The sequence below is a fragment of the Rosa chinensis genome, chromosome 7, assembly GCF_002994745.2.
Source record: "Rosa chinensis cultivar Old Blush chromosome 7, RchiOBHm-V2, whole genome shotgun sequence".
Lineage (NCBI taxonomy): Eukaryota > Viridiplantae > Streptophyta > Magnoliopsida > Rosales > Rosaceae > Rosa > Rosa chinensis.
This window is the reverse complement of record NC_037094.1, coordinates 44,424,761-44,451,605: the sequence shown is the minus strand read 5'-3', so window position 1 is coordinate 44,451,605 and position 26,845 is coordinate 44,424,761. Positions and strand designations below refer to the sequence as shown.

The 26,845-nt window shown below is 38.0% G+C and overlaps 5 protein-coding genes and 1 pseudogene across 6 annotated transcripts; 3 read left to right on the top strand and 3 right to left on the bottom strand.

Moving 5' to 3' along the window:
- Nucleotides 1–6,219: 6,219 nt before the first annotated feature.
- LOC112177971 lies at nt 6,220–6,852 on the bottom strand. The gene has a single exon (XM_024316202.1). It carries the CDS (start codon nt 6,850–6,852, stop codon nt 6,220–6,222), a length of 633 nt encoding a protein of 210 aa, XP_024171970.1.
- Nucleotides 6,853–9,446: 2,594 nt separating this feature from the next.
- LOC112177970 lies at nt 9,447–10,082 on the bottom strand. The gene has a single exon (XM_024316201.1). The coding sequence runs from the start codon at nt 10,080–10,082 to the stop codon at nt 9,447–9,449; it is 636 nt and encodes a 211-aa protein (XP_024171969.1).
- An 879-nt stretch (nt 10,083–10,961) lies between these two features.
- LOC112177969 lies at nt 10,962–11,594 on the top strand. Its single transcript, XM_024316200.1, has one exon. It carries the CDS (start codon nt 10,962–10,964, stop codon nt 11,592–11,594), a length of 633 nt encoding a protein of 210 aa, XP_024171968.1.
- A 4,322-nt stretch (nt 11,595–15,916) lies between these two features.
- Nucleotides 15,917–17,796, top strand: LOC112180612. Of its 2 annotated transcripts, none has more exons than XM_024319167.2 (2): nt 15,917–16,217; nt 16,775–17,796. In XM_024319167.2, exon 2 carries the CDS (start codon nt 16,783–16,785, stop codon nt 17,395–17,397), a length of 615 nt encoding a protein of 204 aa, XP_024174935.1. In that variant the 5' UTR covers nt 15,917–16,217; nt 16,775–16,782; the 3' UTR covers nt 17,398–17,796. The 2 variants fall into 2 exon arrangements, with proteins under 2 accessions (XP_024174935.1, XP_024174934.1); XM_024319166.2 differs by having other exon boundaries at nt 15,917–16,526.
- Nucleotides 17,797–21,524: 3,728 nt separating this feature from the next.
- Nucleotides 21,525–22,469, bottom strand: LOC112180690 (EG45-like domain containing protein). Its single transcript, XM_024319251.2, has 3 exons — nt 22,276–22,469; nt 21,878–22,154; nt 21,525–21,702 (listed from the first exon to the last, which is right to left on the bottom strand). The coding sequence occupies exons 1-3, from the start codon at nt 22,397–22,399 to the stop codon at nt 21,696–21,698; spliced, it is 408 nt and encodes a 135-aa protein (XP_024175019.1). The 5' UTR covers nt 22,400–22,469; the 3' UTR covers nt 21,525–21,695.
- A 2,858-nt stretch (nt 22,470–25,327) lies between these two features.
- LOC112180091 lies at nt 25,328–26,836 on the top strand (annotated as a pseudogene).
- Nucleotides 26,837–26,845: the final 9 nt, after the last annotated feature.

Here is a 26,845-nt window from a genome sequence, read left to right as displayed (position 1 = left end):
GTGGTTCGTGAATGTATATGGATTGGATCCATAATTACGCATGTTTGAAACAATTGTGGTTTGAAGTCTACCACAGATGAGCCTACGAGCATTTAAGATAATGCTGCTTGTTTTGAAGCAATGCTACATCAAAAGCGACCACACCAAGTATAATCAACAGCAACAAACTCTCCTCAAGATCAAAGATCAAAGTGAACCAGGTTCGATCTGAGGACAATATGGCAAACTTGCTCACTAAGTCATTGCCTAAATTCCACTTTTGAGAAACATGTTGGTAGCATCATTTGCGGAAGTTATCCGAACTCCAATGACCATAGTCATCAGGGGGAGATGTCTACATGTATGGTCTTGAAACGTGAAGGGTGTGTTGTGCTCTTTTTCCCCTTCGACCGAGGTTATTTTTGTCCCACTGGGTTTTTGTTACTCGGCAAGGTTTTTAATGAGGCAACGAGAGAAGCACCATGTTTGGGCGACACAAGAGGGAGTGTTCAAGTAAATCTAGAATATGTGTCTGGCCCAAACTTGAGGTTACTTTCTCTAGTTGAAATAGGGTTTATATTAGAGATATTCTCGGAGAATCTTAGGAGATATCCAATCAATGTATGATTATGTTTCCATGTAAAACTCTATCTCTATGCTTGTAATCCTCTATATAAAGAGGCCCCTATTATCAATGAAAGTACAACTCAATTTTCTCCCAATTCAGTTTTCCTTAAGCACAAACAATATTTTTTTTTAGAAGAAAGTCAAAATAATTTAAAGCCGTTATATATTCAACAACATATATATATATATATATTTATATATTTGACTAATTATAGATAAATATATATATATATTCACAAAAATATATAAATATAAATTTTTTTTAGACGAATTACATATATATATATAATAAAAAAAATAAAAAATATATATCTTTTCTAGAAGAAAGCTAAAATAGAGCCATTAGATTTTGAAATGATAAGATAATCTTTTTATTCAAGAATGACATGACATGGTTTGACAAATTAGTGAGGTGTATAGGTGACATGGCTTGACACCTAGGATTGAGACCACAAATCTTAGGCCTCATTGAGACCCTATATCATTGCCCTATTCGGAAACTACCAAGCTGAAAAAGGTGGCGGAACATAATAACTTCCATTACGGGAGAACATGTCTCCTCGTAGTCAATTCCAGGGCGTTTGTGAGAAGCCTTGCACCATGAGGCGAGTCTACAATCTCTTTTTTCTCATCAAGCTTTCTAAAGAAGACCCATTTATGTCATTAAATTTCATGTAAGAAGGTGTCGACATCTCAGGCCAAAATCCTTCTTCTTCATTAGTGAATTCAATTTAACCTGAATCACATTTTTCCATTTAGGCCAATTTTCTCTACGTTGACATTTTTCAACTGAGCGATGTTCGATACCATCGATCTCAGTTGTAGACCCCCGTACTTTATTTTATTTTATTTTAATTTGTCGTATAATGTATGAAACTACGTATTCGGAAGGTACACAAGTATTCGCGCTTAGGTTAAAACTTTGAGGCCATTTAAAGGATTAAGAAATTAGAGAAAATCCAATTTGGATCTAGAAAAGTATTTTTAAAGTATCGAGGCTTAGGACAAGCCCGGAAAATTTTCCCTAAAGGATTCGGTGAAGTATCAGAGAAATAAGGATGTTTGAAGAGATAATTTTCGGAGTGGGCTTGAGGGAAATTAAGAGGAAAATGAAAATGGAACAGCCCAAGCCCATTTGGCCCAAAAGGAAGGGCAGATTCGACTTTTCATATTCATTAATGGGAGAGGTATTTAAGCATCTCATTCTCTCAAAAACCCTAGCCTCTTCCTCATTTTCTCACTTCTCCCTCTCTCTCATCCGTCCCCTTCTCTCTCCGGAAGCAGCCGGAAATCGCCGCCGCCACACCACCGCTGTCGCCGGAACCCAGATTTCAACCAAAATTTCCAGATTTTCTTCCCTTCATCCCCTCTTTCCATTTCTCCAACCGAAATCATGAAATTTAGCCATTTGATCCTCCAAAAACCCTAGAACCCGAAGCTAAATTGGGGCTTTTTGTGATTTCTTCTTTTCAAGTTCAAATCAAGATATTATCCATCCTAATATAGCCTATATTCCTTCGATCTATACATCTTTCTTATCAAATTCAAGTTTTTGATTTCCATTTTGATTTTTGGTGCACAAACCTGATTTCTCCTTAAACCATAAAGCTAGGCTACGGGTTTGGCAATGATTTGTGGTAAGGATCTATCCATGCAACCTTGTTTTCGAGTTTTTTGGTTGAGATGATGATGTTGGATGGATTTGTAGGTGAAGAAGGCCAAGGAGGAGGAATAGGCTGTGAGTTTTGAAGAAGAAAGGGTAAGGAATGAGTTTTGGACAAACCCTAGAATTTTTGGAATTTAGTTGGTTGATTTTGATTTTGTTGAGCCATTGTTGTTGTTGGAAAAATTGTGAAAATTAGATCTTTGAGAAGAGTTTAATTAGTAGGATTTTATTAGCCTAATTTTCATAGTGTTGGAATTTTATTGTGGAAGATTTGATGATTGTTGTTGTGTAGTTTTGGCCAAAAGAAAAAGAAAAGGAAGAAGAAAAGAAATGGCTTTGTTTTTGGAAGAAAAGGAAAATAAAGAAAATGGTAAAAGTTGGATTTTATGAGTTTTTACTGTGGTAAAGTGGTAAAAAGTGAAGAAGGTGAAAGTAAAGGTAAATTCGGTAAAAAGGAGGTAAAAGGTAAAAGTGAAAGTGTGGAAGTAAAAGTCATGGTAAAAGTGAAAAGGTGAAAAAGGAGAAGTAAATGGGTAAAAGTAAAAGTAAAACTTTATTTATATTAATTATTTACTTATTTGTTTTTAATAAATAAGAAATAATAGTAAATAAAGGATTAGTTGGTCAAAAGTCAGAAGTCAAAGTCAAATGTCAAAAGTCAACTCCTAGAGTTGACTGTGGTTGACTGATCTCGAAAAACGTGAGGATCAACTCGACTTTGGTCGCTCAGATTGGAGAAAGCTTAGCGGAGCGATAAGAACGTTTTCCTTTTTAATAAAGAAGCAGTTAGTTTCCTAAATTGGTAAAGGTTGAAAGAAATAATTAATGGCCTCATTGAAATAAAAATGATTTAGTGTGCGCGATTACTTAAAGTTGATCATGATGTTTACCTGGATAATTACTTACAAACTAAGCAATGGTTCAGGAAACACGATCGTTAAGGAAGCTTAAGCGGAAAACATCAAAGTGTGGAATACGCCGGCATTTTCCACGTAGGGTGAGTTGTCCCTTCCTTGTTAGAGGCTTTTCGATATATGTGGAATGCTCTAGTATAATATTATGTTGCCTGCAACTATGTTTTTGGTTGTTCATTAGTCTATGCCTCGTGATACCTTGTTTTCCTAACTAATAATTGTTGATTGCAAAAACTGAGGCTAGACTTGCATGTTGAGATAATGTACCCTTGTATGTTTGTGTTTGTGACTTGAAAGTGAATGGGACCTAGACGTGTAGATTCCTAGGGATCCCACGGTGTCGATAACCGTGAACCTCTGGAGGGGGCTGTGCTCCTATGTTTGTCGAGAAAAGGTAAGCACAGACAGTGAACCAGTCATAGGAGACTCAGAGCCAGGAAATGGACACTTTCACTACTTGTAGCCATAAAGACTATAGAGTAGTTGGCCGGTTCTCCAAGGATGACGAACCAGGTCGGTTACCGATTTATTTTAGTTTAGCCGGCAGGTAAGTATCTCGGAGCTCCAAGTTGTGTGAAGCATGTTGCATATGATTTCCTGAAATGAAACAACTGTGATTGTTTTTGTTTTACTTGATTTTACAAATGCGTGCAACCTATATTCTAGTAGTTATGTTTTACCTATTAGTTTTCAAACCTAACTAAGGTTGGGTCGGCCCCTATTGGGCTAGCGAGGACGAAATGCTCACCCCTACATTTCAGGTTACAACGAGGTCATTTTGGATTAGAAGTGGATCGTTGGCCGAGTCCGTGTGTTGCTGTTCCTGTTGCTTGAAGTTCTTCCCTTTGGTACTCCATTAATTTACTCGTTTTTCATTCCATGTTGAACTCTGTGAGGTTCGCCTACCTGGGAGCGCGCCTCACCCCTTTGTTTTATTGTTATTGTTGAACTCCTTTCATTTCGGTTATGATGTAAGCCCTAAGGCGTCACAATGCACTTGCCCACTTTAATTTTAGGGTTTTTGTCCATTTACACCATTTTTAGATATTTTTTTCCCACTTACCCCACTAAGTTTTTTTAATTCCCTCTTACCCAAAACTCTCTAATGAGGTCTTCCCTAATACCCCATTAAGATTTTTTTTAAAATTTTTTTTTAATACCATTTTACCCTCACCTTTGTTACTTAGAGAGAGAGAGAGAGAGAGAGTGAATGGAAGAGAGAGAACCATAGGGGATTTCGCTGGAGCCCGATCACAGGTCGCCGGAATCCCGTCACTGACCTTCGCCCACCGGAATTTGCTGAAAATCTCACCGGAAAGGTTTTTTTGCCCCCAATAGACATTTATTGCCCCCCAATAGACTTTTATTGCCCCCTATTGCCCCCCCCCCCCAATAGACTCCTATTGCCCTCTAATAGACGTCTATTGCCCTCCAATAGACGACTATCAACCATGTATTGCCCCCAATAGACGTCTATTGCCCTCCAATAGAACTTTCGGTAGCCGAAATGAGAACTAATATTCCTAAAATTAGACTAATAAAACTTTGATTAAAGAAAAAAACGAAGAGATTATATCAATTTAAAAATGTTTATTGTCCTCCAATAGACGTCTATTGCCCTCCAATAAAACTTTTTTTCCTTTTCTTTTTCTTTGAGGACCTTCTGCTCTCATTTTACCAAAAAAAGAAGAAAAAATAAACAGATTGTATAATTTATTCTAAAAAAACAGATTGTATAAAAAAACAAGTCCAAATTACATGATGGAATTCTTTTCAAAGCAGTGCATGCATAGAGCAAGACCAAATTGTATAAAACTTTTTTTTTCCCTTTCATTCTTGGCCTCTGCCCACAGTTTACAAAAAAAAAAAAAAATCTGGCCTCCCAGAAATTACTCTGGGCACCAAATCGGAGCAAACCCATAAATCGGGTTGGAAGTTGAGTGCAACTGAGGGATCTAAACCAGCTTCAGTGGAGCCACCCACGACGATGACCAGATCAGAAACCCATGACTCTATGGAGCACGAAGAAGAAGTCGAATCATCCAAGGATGGAAATTCGAGTCCTTTGAAGTTCCTAATCTCTCCGAACAAATGCGCCAGTAGCGCGATCCAGATCAGTGCAGTCCTTCCTGAAGGCCCCGCTGCCGTTGACGGACTTTCCAACGCCGATGACATAGTTGACGAGTTGCAAAAGCTCCGACGCGCCACCGGCAAGCTCCACAGTAAGGCTTTGCATCGAGACGGAGTTTGACTCCTGTAACTCCGACCGGAGCTTCAGGTGTGGACTATCGCCGCCATGTCGTCCAAGATAGTGATGCCAGAATTCGACACCGCGCCGGAGGTGGAGAGAGAGAGAGAGAGAGAGAGAGAGGACAAAATGTAGTTTATTAATTCAATCAAGGGAAAAAATGTCATTTTATTTTAAATAGGGTAAATGAGAATAAAAATTTGTTGCTGGGGTAATTGGGATAAGTTTGGCCAATTTTGGTGCTATGGCCTATGGGTCAAGAACCCTTATTTTTAAGCATTTCCAGACTTATTAATTTGAATGTTGGATTGTTGATTTAAAGTATTTCCTTAAAAAATTTCTTGGTCTCCTATTTTCTAAAAATTGTATTTTCAAAAAAGCCTTGTAGTATTAAGTTGGTAGGTCTACGGTACGTCTACGATGTATCGAGCTCCTATTAGCTTAATATTACGGTACTGTGATATACTCATTCGGGTCACCACATCAGTAATCTCACACGCTACAGAATAAGTGAATACATCATGAAGGATGATAGAGACTCTATCACACGTCTCATGCACACGGCTCCAAAAACACTTTCAGTTTCTAACTTTAGTGCAACTAGGCGGGATCTGTTGCCCTGGTCATGTCAAATAAAGAGAGAAAAATAACACGTACGTGGTCAAACACTATATAAAAAATACCATTTATATTTCCACAACAAACCAAAGGCGTCACACAGGAAAAAAAATGAATGAAAAAATTGCAGCATAATGAAGAGCTAGCTAATCAACATTTCTAGAATATCACTTGCATTCTAAGCTTTTGACTGTCTGTCCGGACACATCAATTTGTATGGTGCAGTTCATACTAGCTGACTTTTTCTTCTTCATGATCAACATCAACTCCACCTTTCCGGTCAATTTTGCTTCGCTGGTCAGCGTCAACACCCCACCGCTCAATTCGCTGCCGAGAGTAGAACTGCTGGGCAATGCAGCAGTGTTCAAGCTCACAATCACGTTGATCTTCTTGGTGCCACGCATCCCAGCTTTGCCCTTGGGTACAACGACTGTCCCCACAGGTGTACCCTGGTACATGAATGTCACGATACCTTGGTCGAACTTGTAAGGACCCCAGTTGGTGTTCTTGACCCTGATTTGGGTGTTGAAGGTTGTGCTGAACGAAGGTGCTGTAGTGGAAGAGGTGAAGTCTCTGAGGGTGCTTGTGCCGAGTCTAACCTTGGGGGTCTTGACTTTCATCACAGTGAGACCAAAGACAGTCATGACTGCAATCTGGAACACAATGAAAATACCAATATAAGCAAAACACTTGATTCTCTTCTTGCGCTTGAGCTCGTCCTCGGACAAAGACTCCCCATCGCTTCTTGTGTAACCATTTGCCGGAGCCAAAGGATAAGCCTGGTGTGTCTTCTCAGCCATGTTTGTTTTTCTTTTCTGATGCAAACGAATAGGAAATGAAGGAAGTTGTGGGTTTATGTTGCGATGACGATGAAACTATAGGAAATGAAGGAACTTGTTTGTGTTGATGATGAAATAGAAGTAGGAGTCTCTGTATATATAGTGTTTGGAGATTTGGACAATTTCAGTAAGTTAATTGCGAGAATGAGTTTCCTGGAACGTGTATTTCAATCCAGCTAAACACAAAACGCGTCCAAATCTGGAATAAATTATCAATTATCTTCTAGATGATCGATGACTGCAGCAGCATCTTATCTGGGTATTAAATTCATGCCGGCATTGACCATTCCCACGTTTTAAACTCATGAAAGGAAAAAAAAAAAAAGTAAAGAATAAAAGAAATATAATAATATATAGCACTCCTAGCTGTCTGATTATTGTAAGCAAAGCTAAGAAAGACTTTGTCTTGCAGCAAAAATCTCTAATTATGGTCCAATTCGTTCTAGACGAGTAGAAAACTTATCAACTTCTCTATACTAGCGCGTTACACACTAGCATTTCCTGGAAGCCTACTCGAACTCCGAGGCGGCTGACTATATATAGCACGCAGCTGAAGCCAACATTCCCACAAACAACACTAGCCAAAAGAAAGAGAGAAAACACATTTTAAGCTTTTCTGAGTAATTAAAGAAAATGGCTGAGAAGATCAAACAGGCTTTGGCATCAGTGAAAGGCTTCACCAGAAAAGACGAAGAATCTGCCACTTTGCAAACCAATGAGGAGCTCAAACGCCAGAAGAGAATCAAGTTGTTTACCTATATTGGTATCTTCATATTTTTTCAGATCATAGTGATGACTGTGTTTGGTCTTACTGTGATGAAAGTTAAGACCCGAAGGTGAGATTGGGCGAAGTTAGCATCACAAACTTGAACGCAGCAACTGCAACGCCTTCATTTGACACTACATTCAACACCCAAATCAGGGTAAAGAACACCAACTGGGGTCCTTACAAATTTGATGCAAGCACCGTAACGTTCATGTACCAAGGCGAGCCTGTGGGGACAGTGGCAGTACCTAAGAGCAAAGCTGGAATGCGTTCCACCAAGAAGATCAATGTTGTGGTGAGTTTGAACTCGAATGCATTGACGAGCAGTTCTACTCTTGGCAGTGAATTGAGCAGTGGGGTGGTGACGCTGACTAGCCAAGCCAAATTGACCGGAAAGGTGGAATTGATGCTTATAATGAAGAAAAAGAAATCTGCCACTATGGACTGCACCATGGCAATTGATCTGTCCACAAAGACCGTCCAAAGTTTACAATGCAAGTGATAATGTGACAAGCTAGTTCTTGATTTGTTATTTTTTCATTCATTCTTTTTATTTGTGACGCTTAGGTTTGTTGTAAAGGTTTATACATAATGCTAAATAAATATTCATATTTGTTGTTAGTATGATCCTATTCTTGCCTTTGAGCTCCTAGAATATCAAGGAAATGAAAGAAAATCAAGAAAATACCGAAACCCACATAAGAGGCAGCTGAGAAATTAATCTAGCTAACAACTAGATCCAACAGTAACGTTCAAAGGGGAAAATCAATTCAGGGGAATATACGTACAGATGAAAGTCATCGGTAATCATTACTCTAAGAATACCTCAACATATTTCTAAAAGTACAAGCTGAGAAACTGAAAACGAGGTTGGCTGTTCGTCCGACATGAGGAAGCCTGCAATCGATAATGTGAAAGGGAACATTAGGAAAATAATGTTCCAGAGTCTAAACACAGAGCTCATGGACCACTTACAACTTTCAACGGAATGCATAATTAGGCAATAGCACACATGTGGTTCTATCATTCTCACAATTAAGTCATAGTCAGATCAATATACTACCTTTTGTTTAGCATTTGTCAACAATCTTAGAACCAATTTTATTTTTCATCAATTCAGGTATCGAAGGGATCACATGATGCATATATGCCATCTCTATCACTTAATTTCTGTTACAGAATGAAACTAATTTGTCCGAAGTTGATTTAGGACTAACTTATAACAGGTGCCTATGATTGGTGTATGAAATTAGTCACCAACACTAAACAAGAAGAATGCCATAGCAATAAGCATGATAATTTTGCTCTATTCAGACCCTGCGATGCGCTCATGAATCATATAAATGGTCTAATTCAGTCCAGAAAGTAGTGCCACACAAAAGATAATCTTCTCTAATTGTAAGATGGTGACCTTGTAATGGTCCCGTCTTTTGCCAATTTATTGCCTCTTTTCTTGTTGCTATATATATATCATGCGTTTCTACAAGGGCATTATATAATTAGGATTGATATATTTTTACTTCATTTGACTAGCTATTCCTACAAGACTCGTTTTCTCCTAAAGTTCTGGAATGAATTTATGCAAGGCAGGTATTCTTGCTGTCATAGAAATCAAGCATCTGTTTCTATATTAATTAAACAACAGAAAGACAAAAAATATGAGCTCTGGTGCTTAAAAGTACTAAAACCATTCTGATATATAGTATACAGAATAAATTGATCAACACCAAACCCAAGAGGTGATACTGACAAAAAAGAATAAATCAAATGTTAGTGACGAACTGATATATCACTTGCATTGCAAGCTTTTAACCATCTTTGTGGAAAGATCAAATGCTATGGTGCAGTCCATATTGGCAGACTTCTTCTTCTTCATGATGAGCATCAATTCTACCTTTCCGGTCAATTTAGCTTGGCTGGTCAGAGTAAGGATCTCGCTGTTCAATTCACTACCAAGGGTAGAACTACTTGGAATTCCATCAGTATTCAAACTCACTGCGACACTGATCTTCTTGGTGGAACGCATTCCAGCCTTTCTCTTGGGAATAGATACTTGCCCCACTGCCACACCTTGGTACATGAATGTTGCAGTGCTTGCATCAAACTTGTAAGGACCCCAGTTAGTGTTCTTCACCCTTATCTGGGTGGTAAAGGTTGTGTCAAATGAAGGTGTTGTGGGAACAGAGTTGAAGCTTTTGACATTGATTTGGCCCAATCTTACCTTAGGGGTCTTCACTTTCATCACAGTAAGACCAAATACAGTCATCACTATGATTTGAAAGACAATGAAGATACCAATGTACAAAAACAATTTCATTCTTTTTTGGCGTTTCAGCTCATCTTCGGATACCAAAGATTCTCCATCACTTCTTGTGTAACCATTTGCAGGGGCCAAAGGATAAGCCTGGTTGGTATTCTCAGACATCATTCTCTAGTTTCGTGGAAAGCTTTGAAAGAAACAAAAGAAAAAGATCTCTTTTTCGGTTTGGCTCTCTAAATTATGAACTGAGCAAGTGTATTGTTTATGGGAATGATATCAATGCTGCGCCATATATATAGTGCTGCTTAGGAAAATTGATGAATAAATTTGAGTATGGTTGGTGTAAACTTCTTTGAAATGGAATCAGTGCGCACACATATATTCGAACTTTTGACTTCTAGTCTTCTATATATTGGTCGCATAAATGAGCTTCATAAGGAGCTTAATATAATCATTTAGAGATAATTAATATCTAATTTGACATGTGGTGATCAGGGCATACTACTATTTTAATTTTGGTGGAGAAAGTGAATGGAAAGCCGAACCTATTATACAAACTGCTATTTTGAATTACTCAAATCAGATTCTTATATTCTAAAAGAGGTACTGTGAGAGGCATGGTTTATTGACTTTATTCCTAGATATTAAACTGATAAAAGAAAAGAAACGCATTATAGAATATTAGAATGGAACAAAGACTTAGCCTGGAAACAAAAGGATGCTTAACAAGTCATATAAAGTCCTAGACTTTGTCTTGCAGCAAGCAAGCACCTAAAATAGGACCAAAAGTCTAGAAGACTATATCTAGTCAAAACGTCTATACTATGCTGCAAGTTTGACTATACTTTCCTGGATGCTTAACTGCCCCCTTCATCTTTTCAGAAGTCATCTATCAAACACTATATATACCACATTGCAGTACCAACATTGTCACAAACAACTTCACACATACTACACTTGCTCATTTCCTCTTGTACTTTCAAAACTTTCTTTCGAAACAGGAAAACAGAACATTTTCTTTCAAGACTTCTGAAGAAAAGAAATATGGCTGAGAAGAACCAACAGATGTTTGTATCGGCAAATGGCTACTCCAGAAAGGATGAAGAATCTGCCACCTTACAATCCGAAGATGAGCTCAAACGCCGAAAGAGAATCAAATTGGCTATGTATATTGGTGGTTTCATTGTGTTTCAGATCATAGTGATGACCGTATTTGGTCTCACTGTGATGAAAGTTAAGACCCCAAAAGTCAGGTTAGGTGCCATCAACGTCCAAAGCCTCAACTCTGTCCCTGCAACACCTTCATTTGACACAACCTTCACAACCCAAATCAGGGTCAAGAACACAAACTGGGGACCTTATAAGTTCGATGCAAGCACTGCAATGTTCTTGTACCAAGGCATGGCTGTGGGGCAAGTTAGTATTCCTAAGAGCAAGGCTGGCATGCGTTCCACCAAAAAGATTGATGTCACAGTGAGTTTGAATTCCAATGTATTGCCAAGCTCAAATCTCGGAAGTGATTTGAATGGTGGGATCTTGACCCTCAGCAGCCAAGCTAAATTGACCGGAAAGGTTGAACTCATGTTCATCATGAAGAAAAAGAAGTCGACTGATATGGACTGTACCATAGCATTTGATCTGTCCTCCAAGGCGGTCCAAACTTTACAATGCAAGTGAGCTGAAGGCAGCATCTTCAGCATTGATCAAGACAAGAACTGTTAATTTTTTTATTCATTCTTTATTTTTTCTGTCTAATGTTTTACAAATTGTTTTCCTTTACATTATTGAATATAGAAAGAGAGATGCTTTTAAATGTAGAGTAAGCTTAAAATTTTTATGGGGAATGATAGTTTTGCAGAAGACGACCCATCCTGACATTGAAATATGACAATGTTTGAACTAAAATTGGTGTTCTTCACCCTGATTTTGTTTGAGAGCTAGTGTTCAGAATTTGAACACTAAATTGTAACTTCAGAACTATATAGTTTTCAACTTTCTCCACGCATAAAACAACTAGGTCTAATAGTTAATCCAGAACAAAATTCAAGTGAAATTAACTGATTGATATGGATAACCAATTAAGCTTAGATATACCTTTAAAATCAGAAGTTCCCTTGCCATCGCGATTGTACGTTAAGAGAAAGCTAGATGTGATGCCAAATTTGATGATTCTCCTTTTCTCTCTAGAAGCCCTAATTAGCTCAATCACTATCACTATCGCTATTAGCTCTCTATTTCTGAATATTCAAAACGCGGGGCAGGGAGAGAAAGACCAGGGAAATGCTTCTGTCTCTATTTCCGATTTTTACGTACCACACGTCCACGGATTCGGTTTAACGTCGCCTACAACTTTCGTGAAGAAAATTTTCTCAAATTTTGACCCGAACAAAAAGTCAAGTTCTAGCCTCCCTAAAAGGTAAAACTCTATAACCGCGAATGGTAAAACATATAGTAATTCACTTAGACACAGTAAAAGGGTAAATCAGATACGGGGCGTAACAAAATCCATTGGGAGTGATGGTTCGGACATCAACACTAAACAACTGTAAATTTTTTTTTTTAACACAAGCAACAAAGATGTCCTAAACCCATAATGTGAATACAGACTCATTCTTTAGACTAAAACAACAATTCAATAAGTAAACTCTTGCACTCCGCTGATTATACATCAGAAGACGAACAAATGCATAATAAAATTAGGTTACTAAACCTACCACTGCAACAGCAAGGAAGCTCTCTACATATCTTGTGAATACACGCAACAAAGATGTGTCGAACCCATAATGTGAATACATACTCATTCTTTAGACTGAAACAACAATTCACTAAGTAAACTCATGCACTACTCTCATTACACATTAGAGGACGAACAAATGCATAACAAAATTAGGTTACTAAACCTACCACTGCAACAGCAAGGAAGCTCTCTGCTTCAACCACGTTCACCCTAACCTGCCGGATGTTTCATTGAATAGTGCATCAGGTTGCAACAACGAACCCGATAAGCTTTTTAAGCTTGTATGAGTGAACTCAACAATCATAATAGAAAGCACATGCTTTAGATATCTCAACTTAACATCAATTAAGAAATAAAACACTCATCAACAATTTCACATCATCATCATGCTCAATAACCCACTTCGTGATTAAAATCACCAACATATGATATCTCAACTTAAGATCCCAAACCCCTCAACCCCAACTCATTATAGTATTAACACTTAAATCATAACCATTTCCTCTTGGAATAAAATATCTATCCTCTTAGTGCCATTGTGAAATCAATTAGAAATCTCACAACACAATCACTCAAATCCCCTTCCTGTTCTTTTAGAAGATGAAATTAACGCCTCAGCTAAGACATGTCAACTCATCTAAAAATCTCAAACAACCCTTCTACTTTAATTCCATAGCCAAAACTAATAAGTAATTCCTGCATATAATGTAGTTCAGGAATTTTCAAACACAGTCAAGCAATATAAACATAAAGTAATTCCTACATATAATTTAGTTCAGAAAATTATTTTAATCACACCATTCAATATCATAGTAATCCGTGCATATAATTTAGTTCAGGAGATTATATTAAAATCAACAATTCAGAAAGACGGTAAACTCTGCATATAATTTTCTTTAGGAGATTTCGATGAAATCAAATAGTTAACACAACCGACACTCTTTACAACAACAATCACCACATAGGTCAATCACCACATAGGTCACCACACAAGTCAACCACCACATATAGGTCAATCACCACAAATGTTGCCTACATCATCCCTCTGGGACAATAAAGTCCCTCTTGGACAATAAATGAAAAATACTTTGAAACTCATTTTATTCACCACACAGGTCATTAATTTACTCTACACAGGTCACACCAGATCCAAAATGTTTCACAACTCAAAACACTTTATCAAAGCAATACAAATCACATTTTTCACAATATATGCTTTTCCTTAAAAAGTTAAGCCTCAAAACAAAAATAAGAACAATTTCACTACTATTGTTTCCACCACACAATAATTTCCACCAAGATATATATATATATATATATATATATATATATTTCACGTAAATATGTATATATATATATATATATATATATATACGAAGTCATTCACTTAGGAATGCCACTAATACTAAGTATAACTCACACATAGCAAAACTCGAGAAAATTATTTTTATAACAAAACCTCATTTAAATAACCTATGAACCGTATGCGATCAAGTTCATATAATTTAAAACAAATATTTATTTCTGAAAATGATTTCACAATTTAGCAAATAATTCCAAAACGATAAAGTGAACTTCGTTCATAAATGAATCTTGTGAGACTTACTCACCTCTAAATCCCGCTGCGTCTTCTCTCACAGACAAGATAACGTACAGAATACACTCTGTCAAGCACCTAAGAAAATAAGGTCTCAACTTAGTACAGTTTGAATCGAGCACTTGAACCAAAACCGTGAATCGAGAAAAACTTCCTCCGAAACCTCCCAAGGTCTCCAGAACACTTATAGGATCAATTTCTTAAAATTATATGACGATCTAACAAGTGGATCCTCACGGATCGCAAACTGAGTAAACCAAAACGACGCCAAACCTAACATTCTTCAAATGATCACAACAAGACTCCATCATATATCAACATACTCGTATCGACGAGTAGAAGACAACTGTGAAAACAAAAAAGTGGCCGGACGCGCCATCGGGTCAACCTCAAAACTAGGTTGATCCAACCATCCAGAATGTAAAGTACAATGAGAGGAGCAACTTTCATACCTGGAGCTAAGATCGAATAGGCCGAGATCATGCTCGAAAGCTAGATCGGCGCAAATTGCCGTGAAATTTCAAATCCAAATTCCGGTTACCACACCTCAAATTGGTCTTCAAGGCTTGCATGAATGGAAAGACCATGAGGAGAACTTCAAAACCCAGTCAGGGTTAAGCCCTGAAATAGCCGGAGCAACACCGGTGGCTTGCCACCGTGTTTCGGCCCTTGCTGTGTCGTGCACAATGGTTTATAAGAAGGGTGAGTGGTAGGGATAGGTAGAGGGGGGAGAGAGAGAGAGGGGAAGAAAACGGCGATGGTAGCGCTGCTGGAGGATGCCGGACGCCGGAGATGGGTTCGGGTCGGGTCTACCGCGATCCAAGTCGGCTAGGGTTTTCTGGAGAGATTTTTGGGGTTTTCGGTTTTGGAAACTTTCCAAAAATAAATTATGAAAATAATTTCCATAAATTTTCTATTTATAGGAATTTCCCAAAATAGTAAAAACTTCCACTGACCATAACTTCTTTATACTATCTCTGATTTTCCCGTTTTGCATGTGCACGAATTCGTATCAACGCGCTGTATGATTTCTATGAAAGAAGTTTCCGGAGAAACTCAACGAATAAAAAATCAACCCTTAACCCCTTGAAAATAAAACGTTTTGAGTCATTATTTGTCCTAAACACTTTCACTTCACCCCCGAACCACATAACTAGCAACCAGCTTAATAATTTCTGGAAATCATCAGAAATTAATAACGAATTTTCAAGGGATTACAACCATCCTCCCAAAGAATTATTGGCATTCACAATAATCTTTTGAAAAACTATTGGTACCTTTCAAAAAGTCATTGTTCACGAACCAAAAAGTTACTATTAGAAAACTCAAAAGCTACAGCTGATGAACTAAAAAGCTAATGCTGGAGATTCGAAATGCTAATAAACCATTTTCAAGCCAAATTTGACCTTTCCGGATATACAATGTGCTGCCAACTTTTAACAATGGAATTGTGTCCCTCTCTCTCTCTGATTTTTTTTTTTTTTTGTGATAAAAGTATTTATGTGAGGGATAAAAATATATGGTGACTTAATTGATAATATAAATGTTTAACAAAAAAATATTTAGTTGATTGTTTGCCACAAAGGAGAAGAAGCAATCAAATTAAAAAATAAAAATAAAAATAAAAACAAAAAGAGAGAGAGAGAGAGGGAGTAACGCCAGTCCAACACCACCACACTATCTCTTTCACCGTTCTTCTTCACCTTGATTGCATCGATCTGTTCTTCCACCCAAAATATTTTTTCGGGTCACTAAATTTTCCCCTCGCTAGTCCTTCAAAATCAAAATGCCTAATGACCCCGTCCCAGTTACTCATTCTGGATTAAATTCCAATTCCTACCACTTCCCGACTTAAACCTCGGCTCTCACTCTCAATGGCTGCATCAGAATCCAGGAAGAGAAAGCAGCCTACTCACAGAAAGCTACTCAGAAATGCCAAAGTCGAAATGAGGAGTGAAGAAGAAGGGTTTCAGGGCTCCTGGCACCCGGGGACTGTAATTTCCGTCGACTGCAAACGACGTCGTCACGTTCAGTACCATCATTTTCTGAACGATGATGGTGATAGTCTTGTTGATGTTGTTTCCGTTTCACCCATTTTGGATGGCATTGATTCCGGCAATGTGGACCGGACTTGCTATCGGGGGAATATAAGGCCGTTGCCGCCGAAGATCGAGTTATCAAAATCTAGGCTTCGATCAGTATGGTCTCTGTGTTGATGTGTTCCATAATGATGCTTGGTGGGAAGGTGTCATCTTTGATCATGATGCTGATTCAGGTTTTGAGTTTGACATTTCCATAATGCCATGCAAAGTTATCAAACTAGTACTGATAGTTTCTTTTCAGTGCATGTTCCTCAATCTATAGAATGGATTTTTATTTTGTCTCTCGAGAGACATAGTAGACTTAGAAAGTTGTTAGTGTAATAATGTATTGTGACACCTGAAATATAATCTGTATAAGTTTCTTTAAAATCGATGTTTTATTTGGTAGATCAATTGAGATTGATATGTATTATCATTTCAGAGGAGAGGATGATCTTCTTTCCGGATCTGGGGGACGAGCTCAAGACTGGAATTGACACTCTGCGAATTACTCAGGACTGGGATGAGTTTACGGACAATTGGCGGCAGCGTGGGATTTGGGTGTTTCTTGAGCTGATTCAGAAATACAAGCAAGAATGGTACATTGCTGGTGTTTCCCTGAAGCAGATTTGGTATGACGTGCGAGACAAGGAGGAGTTTGAGGAGCAGATCAAGGAGTGGACGTGCCCGATTAGAGATGTGTGGGAAGAGCTGGTGGTGAAGGTAATTGATGATAACATAAACATCACTGTAGACACACTGCTTGGTTTTTTGGATTTGCCAAGATGCATGTCATCAGAGGCAGAAGGGACCCAGGTAGAATTGGATTCTGCTGATTTTGTTTCTGATGCTAATCTGAGTCCTTTTCCCTGGTTATGTGACCAGTTCCTAAAGAATCCTAAATCCAACATGGTAGTCCCTTTTCCTGATGTAACCAAGTGTATTCTGCCATTGGAAGATAAGAACCGGTTGAGTTGTAACCAAGTATATTCTAGGAAGAGAACTGGTAGTTTAAAGAGGAGATTGGGAACACCGCAGATGGCAACTCCAAGTACTACAAGCTAAGGAAGATATCAGGTAATGTAAGTTTAACAGCAGCCATAGCTAGTTGAATTAGATTGTAAATGTACTGTCAAGTAGTTTTTTGCAGTATGGTCGTGCTTATAACAGATCATGAAGTGATCTCTAAAGCTTTTTTGATACTTGGGAACGCTTGGTGCGGCCGAGTAATCTTTTGGAGCTTTGATAGTGTGGAAAGCAAGGTAGTTGAAAGAATGGCATATATTGTAGTTGTAAGAACTAAGAAGTCTATTGGGAACAATGCAGATGGGCTACAAGTACTACAAGATCAGGGAGGATAACAGCCAGTAGAAGCTGATTAGCAGCTATCACTGCTTGAACTAAAAATATGTACTATATTGTGCTTGTATGTACTATGTTCATATTAATGGAAGTTGTTTTCCCCCAAGGGTTATATTTATGAAGTTGTTTATCAATATCCCCGAAGAAAAATGTACTTTTTTACTTTTCTTCCCTCGGAGATGGTTTGAACTCGTGGTGTTTTCTTTATGGCAAATCCTGAAGAAAATTTGACCCCAGTTTATTTTGATTAGTGGATCAATGATGGCGTTGAACTCATTCAGTCATTATACTGTGAGACATGGATATGATGAACAAGAATCATGTTGCACCTCTCCTGATCGATGTTATGTATGAATTAAACGAAAAAAGAACATATGGGCTGTATGAATCTCAATGTGTACAAGTCTTTCTGGACTACGCTGCTGAAGATGATGCAGCATTTACTTGAAGAACTTTCGACAAATCCCATGGCATGTGGTTAATGTGAACTTAACTAGAGATGTGGTTAGTAGTTACTGCCCTGTGGAGCATGCTGTCTGAAACCTCCTTTGCTATTATGTCTGCGCTTCGGAGATGATGAATTGAGTTTAGAGTATAAATAAATGATATTAGTAAATGAAGCCCAAACAACTTCTAACATAATCATCGTACAAAGCCAAATCAAAGTGATCAAACACCAGCTAACAAACCAAAGCTAATAGCTACAAAAATAGACAAGCGTCCAGCCAAAACAAAAGGTAAAACAAACTTTAGCAACCAAGAAATAGAAATAACTAGAGAAGCGTGTACTTCAAGGTATAAGATTCTAATATGAAAGGTTCCGTTCGAAGAATAAGCCTTAAAGTGCAGGCAGGAAACTAGAGCAGCAAAGACTCGAGCACACTAGAACAGTTCCTAAAGAATCCTAAATCCGAAGTGGTAGTCTCTTTTCCTGACGTAACCAAGTGTATTCTGCCTTTGGAAGATAAGAACCGGTTGAGTTGTAACCGACTATATTCTAGTAAAAGAATTGGTAGTTTTGAGAGGAGATTGGGAACACCGCAGATGGCAACTCCAAGTACTACAAGCTAAGATATCAAGTAGTTTTTTGCAGTATGGTCGTGCTTATAAGTTATAACAGATCATGAAGTCATTTCTAAGCTTTTTTGATACTCGGGAAGGCTTGGTGCGGCCGAGTAATCTTTTGGAGCTTTGATAGCTAGTGTGGAAAGTAAGGTAGTTAAAAGAATGGCATATATTGTAGTTGTAAGAGTCTATTGGGAACAATGCAGATGGGCTACAAGTACTGAAAGATCAGGGAGGATAACAGCCAGTAGAAGCTGATTAGCAGTAGCAGCTATCACCGCTTGAACTAAAAATCTGTACCGTATTGTGCTTGTATGTACAATGCTCATATTAATGGAAGTTGTTTTTGCCCAAGCGTTATATTTGTAAAGTTGTTTATCTATATCCCCGAAGAAAAATTTACTTTTTTACTTTTCTTTCCTCGGAGACGGTTTGAACTTGTGGTGGTTTTTTTTTTTTTAATGGTAAATCCTGAAGAAAATTTGACCCAAATTTATTTTGATTAGTTGAACTCATTCAGTCATTATACTGTGAGACATGGATATGATAAGAAAGCATCATGTTGCACCTCTCCTGATCAATATTATGAATTGAACGAAAAAAGAACATATGGGCTGTATGAATCTCAATGCGTGCAAGTCTTTCAGGACTAAGCTGTTGAAGATGATGCAGCATTTACTTGAAGAAGTTTCGACAAATCCCATGGCATATGGTCAATGTGAACTTAACTAGAGATGTGGTTTTTAGTTACTGCCTTGTGATCATGGTAAACAGCCAAATCAAAGTGATCAAACACCAGCTAACATTTCCAAAAAAAAAAACACCAGCTAACAAACCAAAGCTAATAGCTAGCAAAAATAGACAAGCGATCAGCCAAAACAAAAGGTACTTTAGCAACCAAGAAATAGAAATAACTAGAGAAGCGTGTGCCTCATGGTATCAAATATTAGGAAAATTCTAGTGCATGTTTTTATTCTTTTGAATCAAAACATAGCGATTTTCATTCAACTCAAGCCAAAATGACACGAATACATATCTTCCACTGCCAACACAAGGGGCAGGACAGGCAAGTAAGAAAACTGGCATGCATGCTGGCACCACTCACATCCAATGCTCACTTATTAAAAGAGAACCTATGAACTATGAAACATACATAGCAAATAGGCGGAAAAAAAAAAAAAAACACACACACACACAAAAGTGCATAGTTCCCTACAAAAGCAGCGAATAGGAAAGTGCTTTCCTAAAACTAAGCTATATATATATATATATATATAGGCCCTTCCAATAAGGGATTTTTTTTTTTTTTGGTCTTTTATAGTGATAGGCATTAGACAAACTTTTTGATTATATTTCGGCATCTCAACTGTTCATTTTTTAGGTCCTAACGTGTAGATCACTTCTACAAATTTTCAGCCAAATCGGTGATCGTTAAGACATCCAAAACTGCAATTTACACAAACGGACCGAATTTGTCAAACCGGAACCGTTCGTGTTTATAATGGTAAATTGCAGTTTTGGATCCTTAACGATCATCAAATTGGCTGAAAATTTACAGAAGTGATCTATACATTAGGACCTAAAAACTGAACGGTTGAGATGTGAAAATATTATCGAAAAGTTGGTATAATGCCCTATCCTTATAAAAGACCAAAAAAAAGGGATCCCTCACTAGAAGGGCCCTGTATATATGTATGTATGTATGTATGTATGTATGTAGAACGTTTCTTGGATGAGGACGTCCGCACTTAAGGATTAGGTACGGATTTCTCATTTTTCCCCACTTTACAATCACACATTTACATCTTAACCGTTCAGTTTTTAGGTTCTAATGTATAGATCATCTCTGCAAAATTTCAGCCAAATTGGTGATGGTTAAGGCATTCAAAACTGCAATTTACAACAATGAATACGAACGGTTCCGAATCTGTCGAACAGGAATCGTTCGTATTCATTGTTGTAAATTGCAATTTTGAATGCCTTAACGATCACCAATTTGGCTGAAATTTTGCAGAGATGATCTATACATTAGGACCTAAAAACTGAACAGTTAAGATGTAAATGTGTGATTGGAAAGTGGGGAGAAATGGGAAATCCGTACCTAATCCTTAGGTACGGACGTCCGCACCCAAGAACCCATGTGTGTCTCTATATACACACACACACACACACACATTATCATATCCAAACCTATATATAGCTTTTATTCATTGGCCACATGATGTGCAAACTTCTTCTAGTGAGGGATTCAATTTTTGGTCATTTTAAGGAATCGCTTATGAGGATTTTTTTTTTTTTTTAGTCACATATCGGCATCTTGACCGTTCAGTTTTTAGATGTTCATGAGTGGATCACGTAACGATTTCTATTTGGCTGAAAACACCTGTCAACGAGCGAACCTCACACCAGGCCAGATCAACACATACAACCGCAAACGACCAGCCACCAATTTTCTCTAGCGGACTCCAGCGCCTCTGATCCTCCATCAACACCATACAATGCAAATCCCCTCTCAAAATCCTTCCTCTCCTTAGAGAGAAACCATCCCTTCCACCAGTGAAGATGAAAAGGAGGAGGAGCCCTAAACCAAAACTCGATTTCTCCATAGAAATAGAGCAGATGCGAGAGACGCCAAACCGAGGTCGGCATCCCAACAACTCTAGCAGAGCACCACTAGGATTTTTTTTTTTTTGAATAACTATTGTATAATTTTTAGATGTAAAATATACAAGGAAATAGAGTAGACATTATTGAAAACTATTATAATTGTGTAATTGAACACTTGAAATGGAGTAAGGCCTCTCTGTTTATTTAATCATCTAGATATATTTATTCATAATAACATGATATTTCCCAGGTGTACTGGTTTTTCTTATTACAAGTGGCCCTTGATTGACATCATTATTATTCCGAGACACTATGAGATCGAGTTGCCTTCAAACCCTGCATGTAATAAAATGTTGAAACAATTAAACTTTCTACCAATTACTTTAATGTTCTATTTAGTTATAGAGCCTGATAGAGTTCAAATCGTTAAACTTGTTAGTTTTCATACACAATCGACAAGCTTATTTTGCTATAAAACAAAAGTACAAACTGGTAATAGCTAGGTACTTACTGAGTATACTCAATGTTGATTTTTCCAGCATCAGGATTAGCAATGGCAGCAAAGGCTTCTTGGGAGAGATCTATAGTTCCTCGGCATCCAGGAGGACAATAATCGACAATCTTTACGACAACGCTGTTACCATTGCAAGGTTGTGGTACACCTTGGTTAGTGCCTCCAATGCATTTCACTCTATACATTCTTCCACAAGCCGCTCTGTTTCCCCAAATGACATCGCTTGCTGCAGCTATCATCACCCCATCGTTCTGGTATCCATTGCATGACGAAGCTGGACAGATATGAGATATTCATTTGTCAGTAATATTGCCTCGATTGCTAGATTAGTAAGTTATAATTTGTTTTTTGTGGTTCACATATTGATTTGCGTATGGAAAAATTCGTATACTTACGAACATAGGGAGGTGTATAGAAGGTGGCAGTTCCCTGGGCAGCAAACGTGACTGAAGGAAGACATATAACCACGGCCACCATCACCACCATGAGAACACGGATTTTGAATCCCATTCTTTCCATAACTGATGGCCAGTAACTTATACTGAAGCAGTACTATGTGGAATAAAAAGCTTCAATCTCTGTGGAAAAAATTTAAGCGCCTTCCTCCATCTAATATAGGAAAACAAGAAAGTTGACTACGTCATGTTACCTGCGTCATTTTACCGACTTTCTGACTAAATCAACAGTATGGTCCATAGCCTTCATTTTCTTATGTAGAACAATTGCCCCGAATATGCCTTCTCTTCTATGTTTGGTGGAGGAAACTAAAAAGTCTTTACATATAGTACGTTTGATAATTGCATGCACAAGTCTAATATTAGGCCTCATCATTTAGCCCTTTGGCCCGTAGGGCCGAAGCCCTACCCGGTCCTTGCATTAGGGTGGACCGGCCCTACCCTACGGCCCAGCCCGTTTGAGCCTTTTATGGCCAAAACAGGCCCAGCCTTTTAATCCTGCCCAATTAAGCCCTAATAATTTTCTATTTTTTCTATTTTTTAAATATGTTTCTCTTTAGTCTATAACATACAACTTATCTATTTTTTGTAATTGATTTCCTAAACTTTATTTTCCTTAATTTTTGTTTCCTTTGTTAAAACAACAATTAATTTTGGGAGATTTAGAGAGATAGTTAATTGAATATAACCATCTTAACTAATATTTATAAATGTTATAACTTTGTAGACACAAAAAATTTAATGAAAATAAAATTCATTAAATAATTCGGTCAATACTTGAAATTATGACCGAACAAACATAGTCGGCATGTGGGTCCCATAAAATGTGCACGTGGCTGGTGAGTAAGCAAAACCAAGCGGACTCAGGAAATGACACGTGGAGGCATACAAAAAGCCCGACGGCAATAAATAAATTTGTTCCGACTTAATCAGCTGATATTAAAGCGGATCAATCAAATTAAATCAATTGATTCCGAACAAAATCAAACATTAACTTTCGTCAGCTGATTAGATGTCAATTTATTTAAATTGATAATCAAGATGAAAATCAGCCATCAAATTAATTGGCTAATTCCTTAATAGTCGTGATTAAATCAGTTAATTAAAACTAATTGATTTGATTATGCTATTAATGAAATACAATTAAAACCAGTCATCAAATTGATTGGCTAATTCCTTAATGGTCGTGATCAAATCAGTTAATTAAGGCTGATTAATTTGATTATGTTATTAAGGAAAATGCAATTAATTACGTGTCATCAAGGCATTCCAAATTGAGAGAGACGCCGACACTATAAATACCCTTTCTCAAATCAAGAGAAGGACTTCAGCCAAAAAAGAGAAGAAAATACTCTCAAAATTTCTGAAGCCTCCCAAACTCGTGTGAAGAACCCTCAAGCTGCCAAATAGCCGGTTCCTCACCAACCTCAAGTCAAAATGTTCGTCACGTGTCAACGCTCGTGATCATCGTACCACTCAAGATCAAGCATCAAGCCTTCGAGCGAAATTCATCGTCGGAGATAGAATCAGAGGATTACCAAAGATTGTAACCCGCACTTAAATTAATAAAATTATTATTTGTGTACACGTGTCTGCATTCTATTTGTTTTCAGATTCTCGTGTTTACAAACTTATAAGTTAATTCTAATATATATATATATATATATATATATTTATATTAAATATGATCAACAAAAAATAATGAGTATTGTATTACCTATATAACCATTGAGCCACATTTTGAGATAAAAAATAAAAGTAATATATTTCTTTTTGTTAAACAAATTAAGGCCCATTTCGGCCCTATTTGGCCCTATTCGGAAGGCCGGCCCGATCCGGCGCTTTCGGCCCTAGTGGCTCGAGCCTTTCGGGCATGTAAGGATTAGAATATTTAAGTCCCGGCCCGACCCTATCCGGCCTTAAATTTCATTGACTTTAAATAGGCCCTAAAATTTAGGGTAAGGTCGGCCCTAGCCCGGCCCATGATGACCCCTATCTAATATTTATAGAGGGTTGGCAACAAACCCACTAGACTGTGGCCAAAAAGAAAAAAAAAAAAAAAAATTAGATTCGTCAAGATCATTTCTCATATATAACGTTTTTTTAACTATTGATTTAGCCATAAAGCGTGGTATTACTATGTAATTTGAATCATCTACATGCCCTAGATCTTTTTTCTACTTTCATACTTTCCAAAAGGAAGCAAATTCATACACGTCAAAGAAAAAGAAAATCTGAAATTCTTGAGCGAAATGATTACTTTCGTCATCATTTTAGGGACTGATAAAAAAGACTGTTGTCTATTTGTCATTCATTTATTGGATGACATTTATAGTTAAGTAAATCAGTAGAATTAATACTTTGTGAACCCAAAAAAAAAAAAACTATTTGATCCATCTAGTACGCACATTTTGTGATTACCATGAATACCATCTAGTACGTACATTTTATGATTATTGCATACCCAAAAGTCTAGTCTAAAGAGGGTTGGCAGCGGACCCACTAGACTGGTCGATCCACATTTCGTAGATATATGCTAGAACTTAGAAGTTAGAACTATCTGTACACCCCGTGGAGTTGAGGTTACAAAGAGAATGTGGGAGGTTTTTTTTTTTTTATGTTTTGAGCAAATTTCATACTAATCTCTTATAATTTAATTTTGCATCTCACGTTAGTGAATCTTCACCCTATAAGAAACCCATTAGAGCCACGTTTTTAATTTATAAAATGATTGACGGAAAAACTAATGATTGAATTTGATTGATTAAATTTGAGAGTACATGGATGCATGTGATAAAAAATTTGTACGTACAATTGATTTAAGATGTAAACGTGAGGGAGGTATTGAAATTAGCCCTAAAATAAATGAAAACATGACCCAACTCTATAGATGGACAATTATATTCACCTTTTAAATTATTGGGAGAGAAAACCGATCGCCATTAATTCTTCACTGAACTCTAGCTAGCTTCATTACACCACACTAGCAACCATGGAACCAGCCGGTCAATTCGCCATTGTCCCAACTCCAGGTTTAGGCCACCTGATACCCCTGCTCGAGCTGGCCAAACGACTCGTTGTCCACCATAACTTCACGTCACCTTCCTCATCCCCAAAGACGGTACGAACCTGACACCGCAAAAGAAAGTCCTAGAAGCTTTGCCGGAGAGCATATCCTCCACCTTCCTCCCTCCAGTCAACTTCGACGACCTTCCACCAGAATCGAAGGTGGAAACCAAGATCGCTCTCACCTTGGCTCGGTCACTCTTCGCTGTCCGCGACTCAGTTAAGGCCCTAAGGGAATCGACTCGGCTGGTGTCGCTTGTTGTTGATCTCTTTGGTCCTGAGGCCTTTGACGTGGCCATTGAGTTTAATGTGCTGCCCTACCTTTTCTTCCCTACTTCGGCAATGGATTTGTGGTTTGTGTTTGAGTTGCCAAAGCTTGACGAGACTACTACTTGTGAGTACAGGGATTTGCCTGAACCGGTCCAGTATCCGGGTTGTGTGCCGTTGCAGGGCAGAGACTTAGCAGACCTGGTTCAAGATAGGAGCAATGATGCTTATAAGGCGGCTGCTGGGATCATGGTGAATAGCTTTGCGGATTTGGAACCGGGTGCTTTCAAGGCTTTCAAGGAGCAAGGACCAGGTCTTGGTCTTCCACCGGTTTACCCGGTAGGACCGGTTCGGCGGATGAGTTGGGTGAGAATGAGTGCTTGAGCTGGTTGGATCGTCAGCCAAAAGGGTCAGTGTTGTTTGTTTCGTTTGGAAGTGGTGGAACCGTGGAACCCTTACCACTGAGCAAATGAATGAGTTGGCTTTAGGGTTTGAAATGAGTAGAGGGTCAGATTTCTTTGGGTTGCTAGGAGTCCAAATGAGAAACAAAATGCCACATTTTTTGGTGCTCGAGGTTCTAACGATCCTGTAAGTTTTCTACCCGAAGGGTTTTTAGAGAGAACCAAAGATGTTGGTCAAGTGGTAACTTGTTGGGCTCCTTAGGTCCAAATTTTGAGTCACACGTCGACGGGCGGTTTTTTGACCCATTGAGGGTGGAACTCAACCCTAGAGAGCATTGTACATGGTGTGCCTTTAATTGCTTGGCCGCTCTATGCTGAGCAAAAGATGAACGCTGTTTTGCTTGCTGAAGATCTAAAGGTCGCATGGAGGGTTAAGGTGAATGAAAAGGGCATAGTGCAGTGTGAGGAGATTTCCAAGTATGCAAAGGGACTAATTGAAGGAGACGAAAGGAGAGTGCTCAAAAAGAACATGATGGAAATGAAAGAGGCATCTCAACTGGCTTTGAGCCAAGATGGGTCGTCTACAAAATCACTCTCAGAGGTAGCCAATATATGGAAGGAACACAAGAACTAATCAATATATTGTGTCAACTAATGTATGTTTTGATTACAAATTGAATAAGGTATGAAGTTTCTTTATCTTGTGTTAATAGTAATCTTGTTTGTCTCAGGATTGCAATCTTTGTCATCAAATATGGTCTTTTAGTGTACCGTTA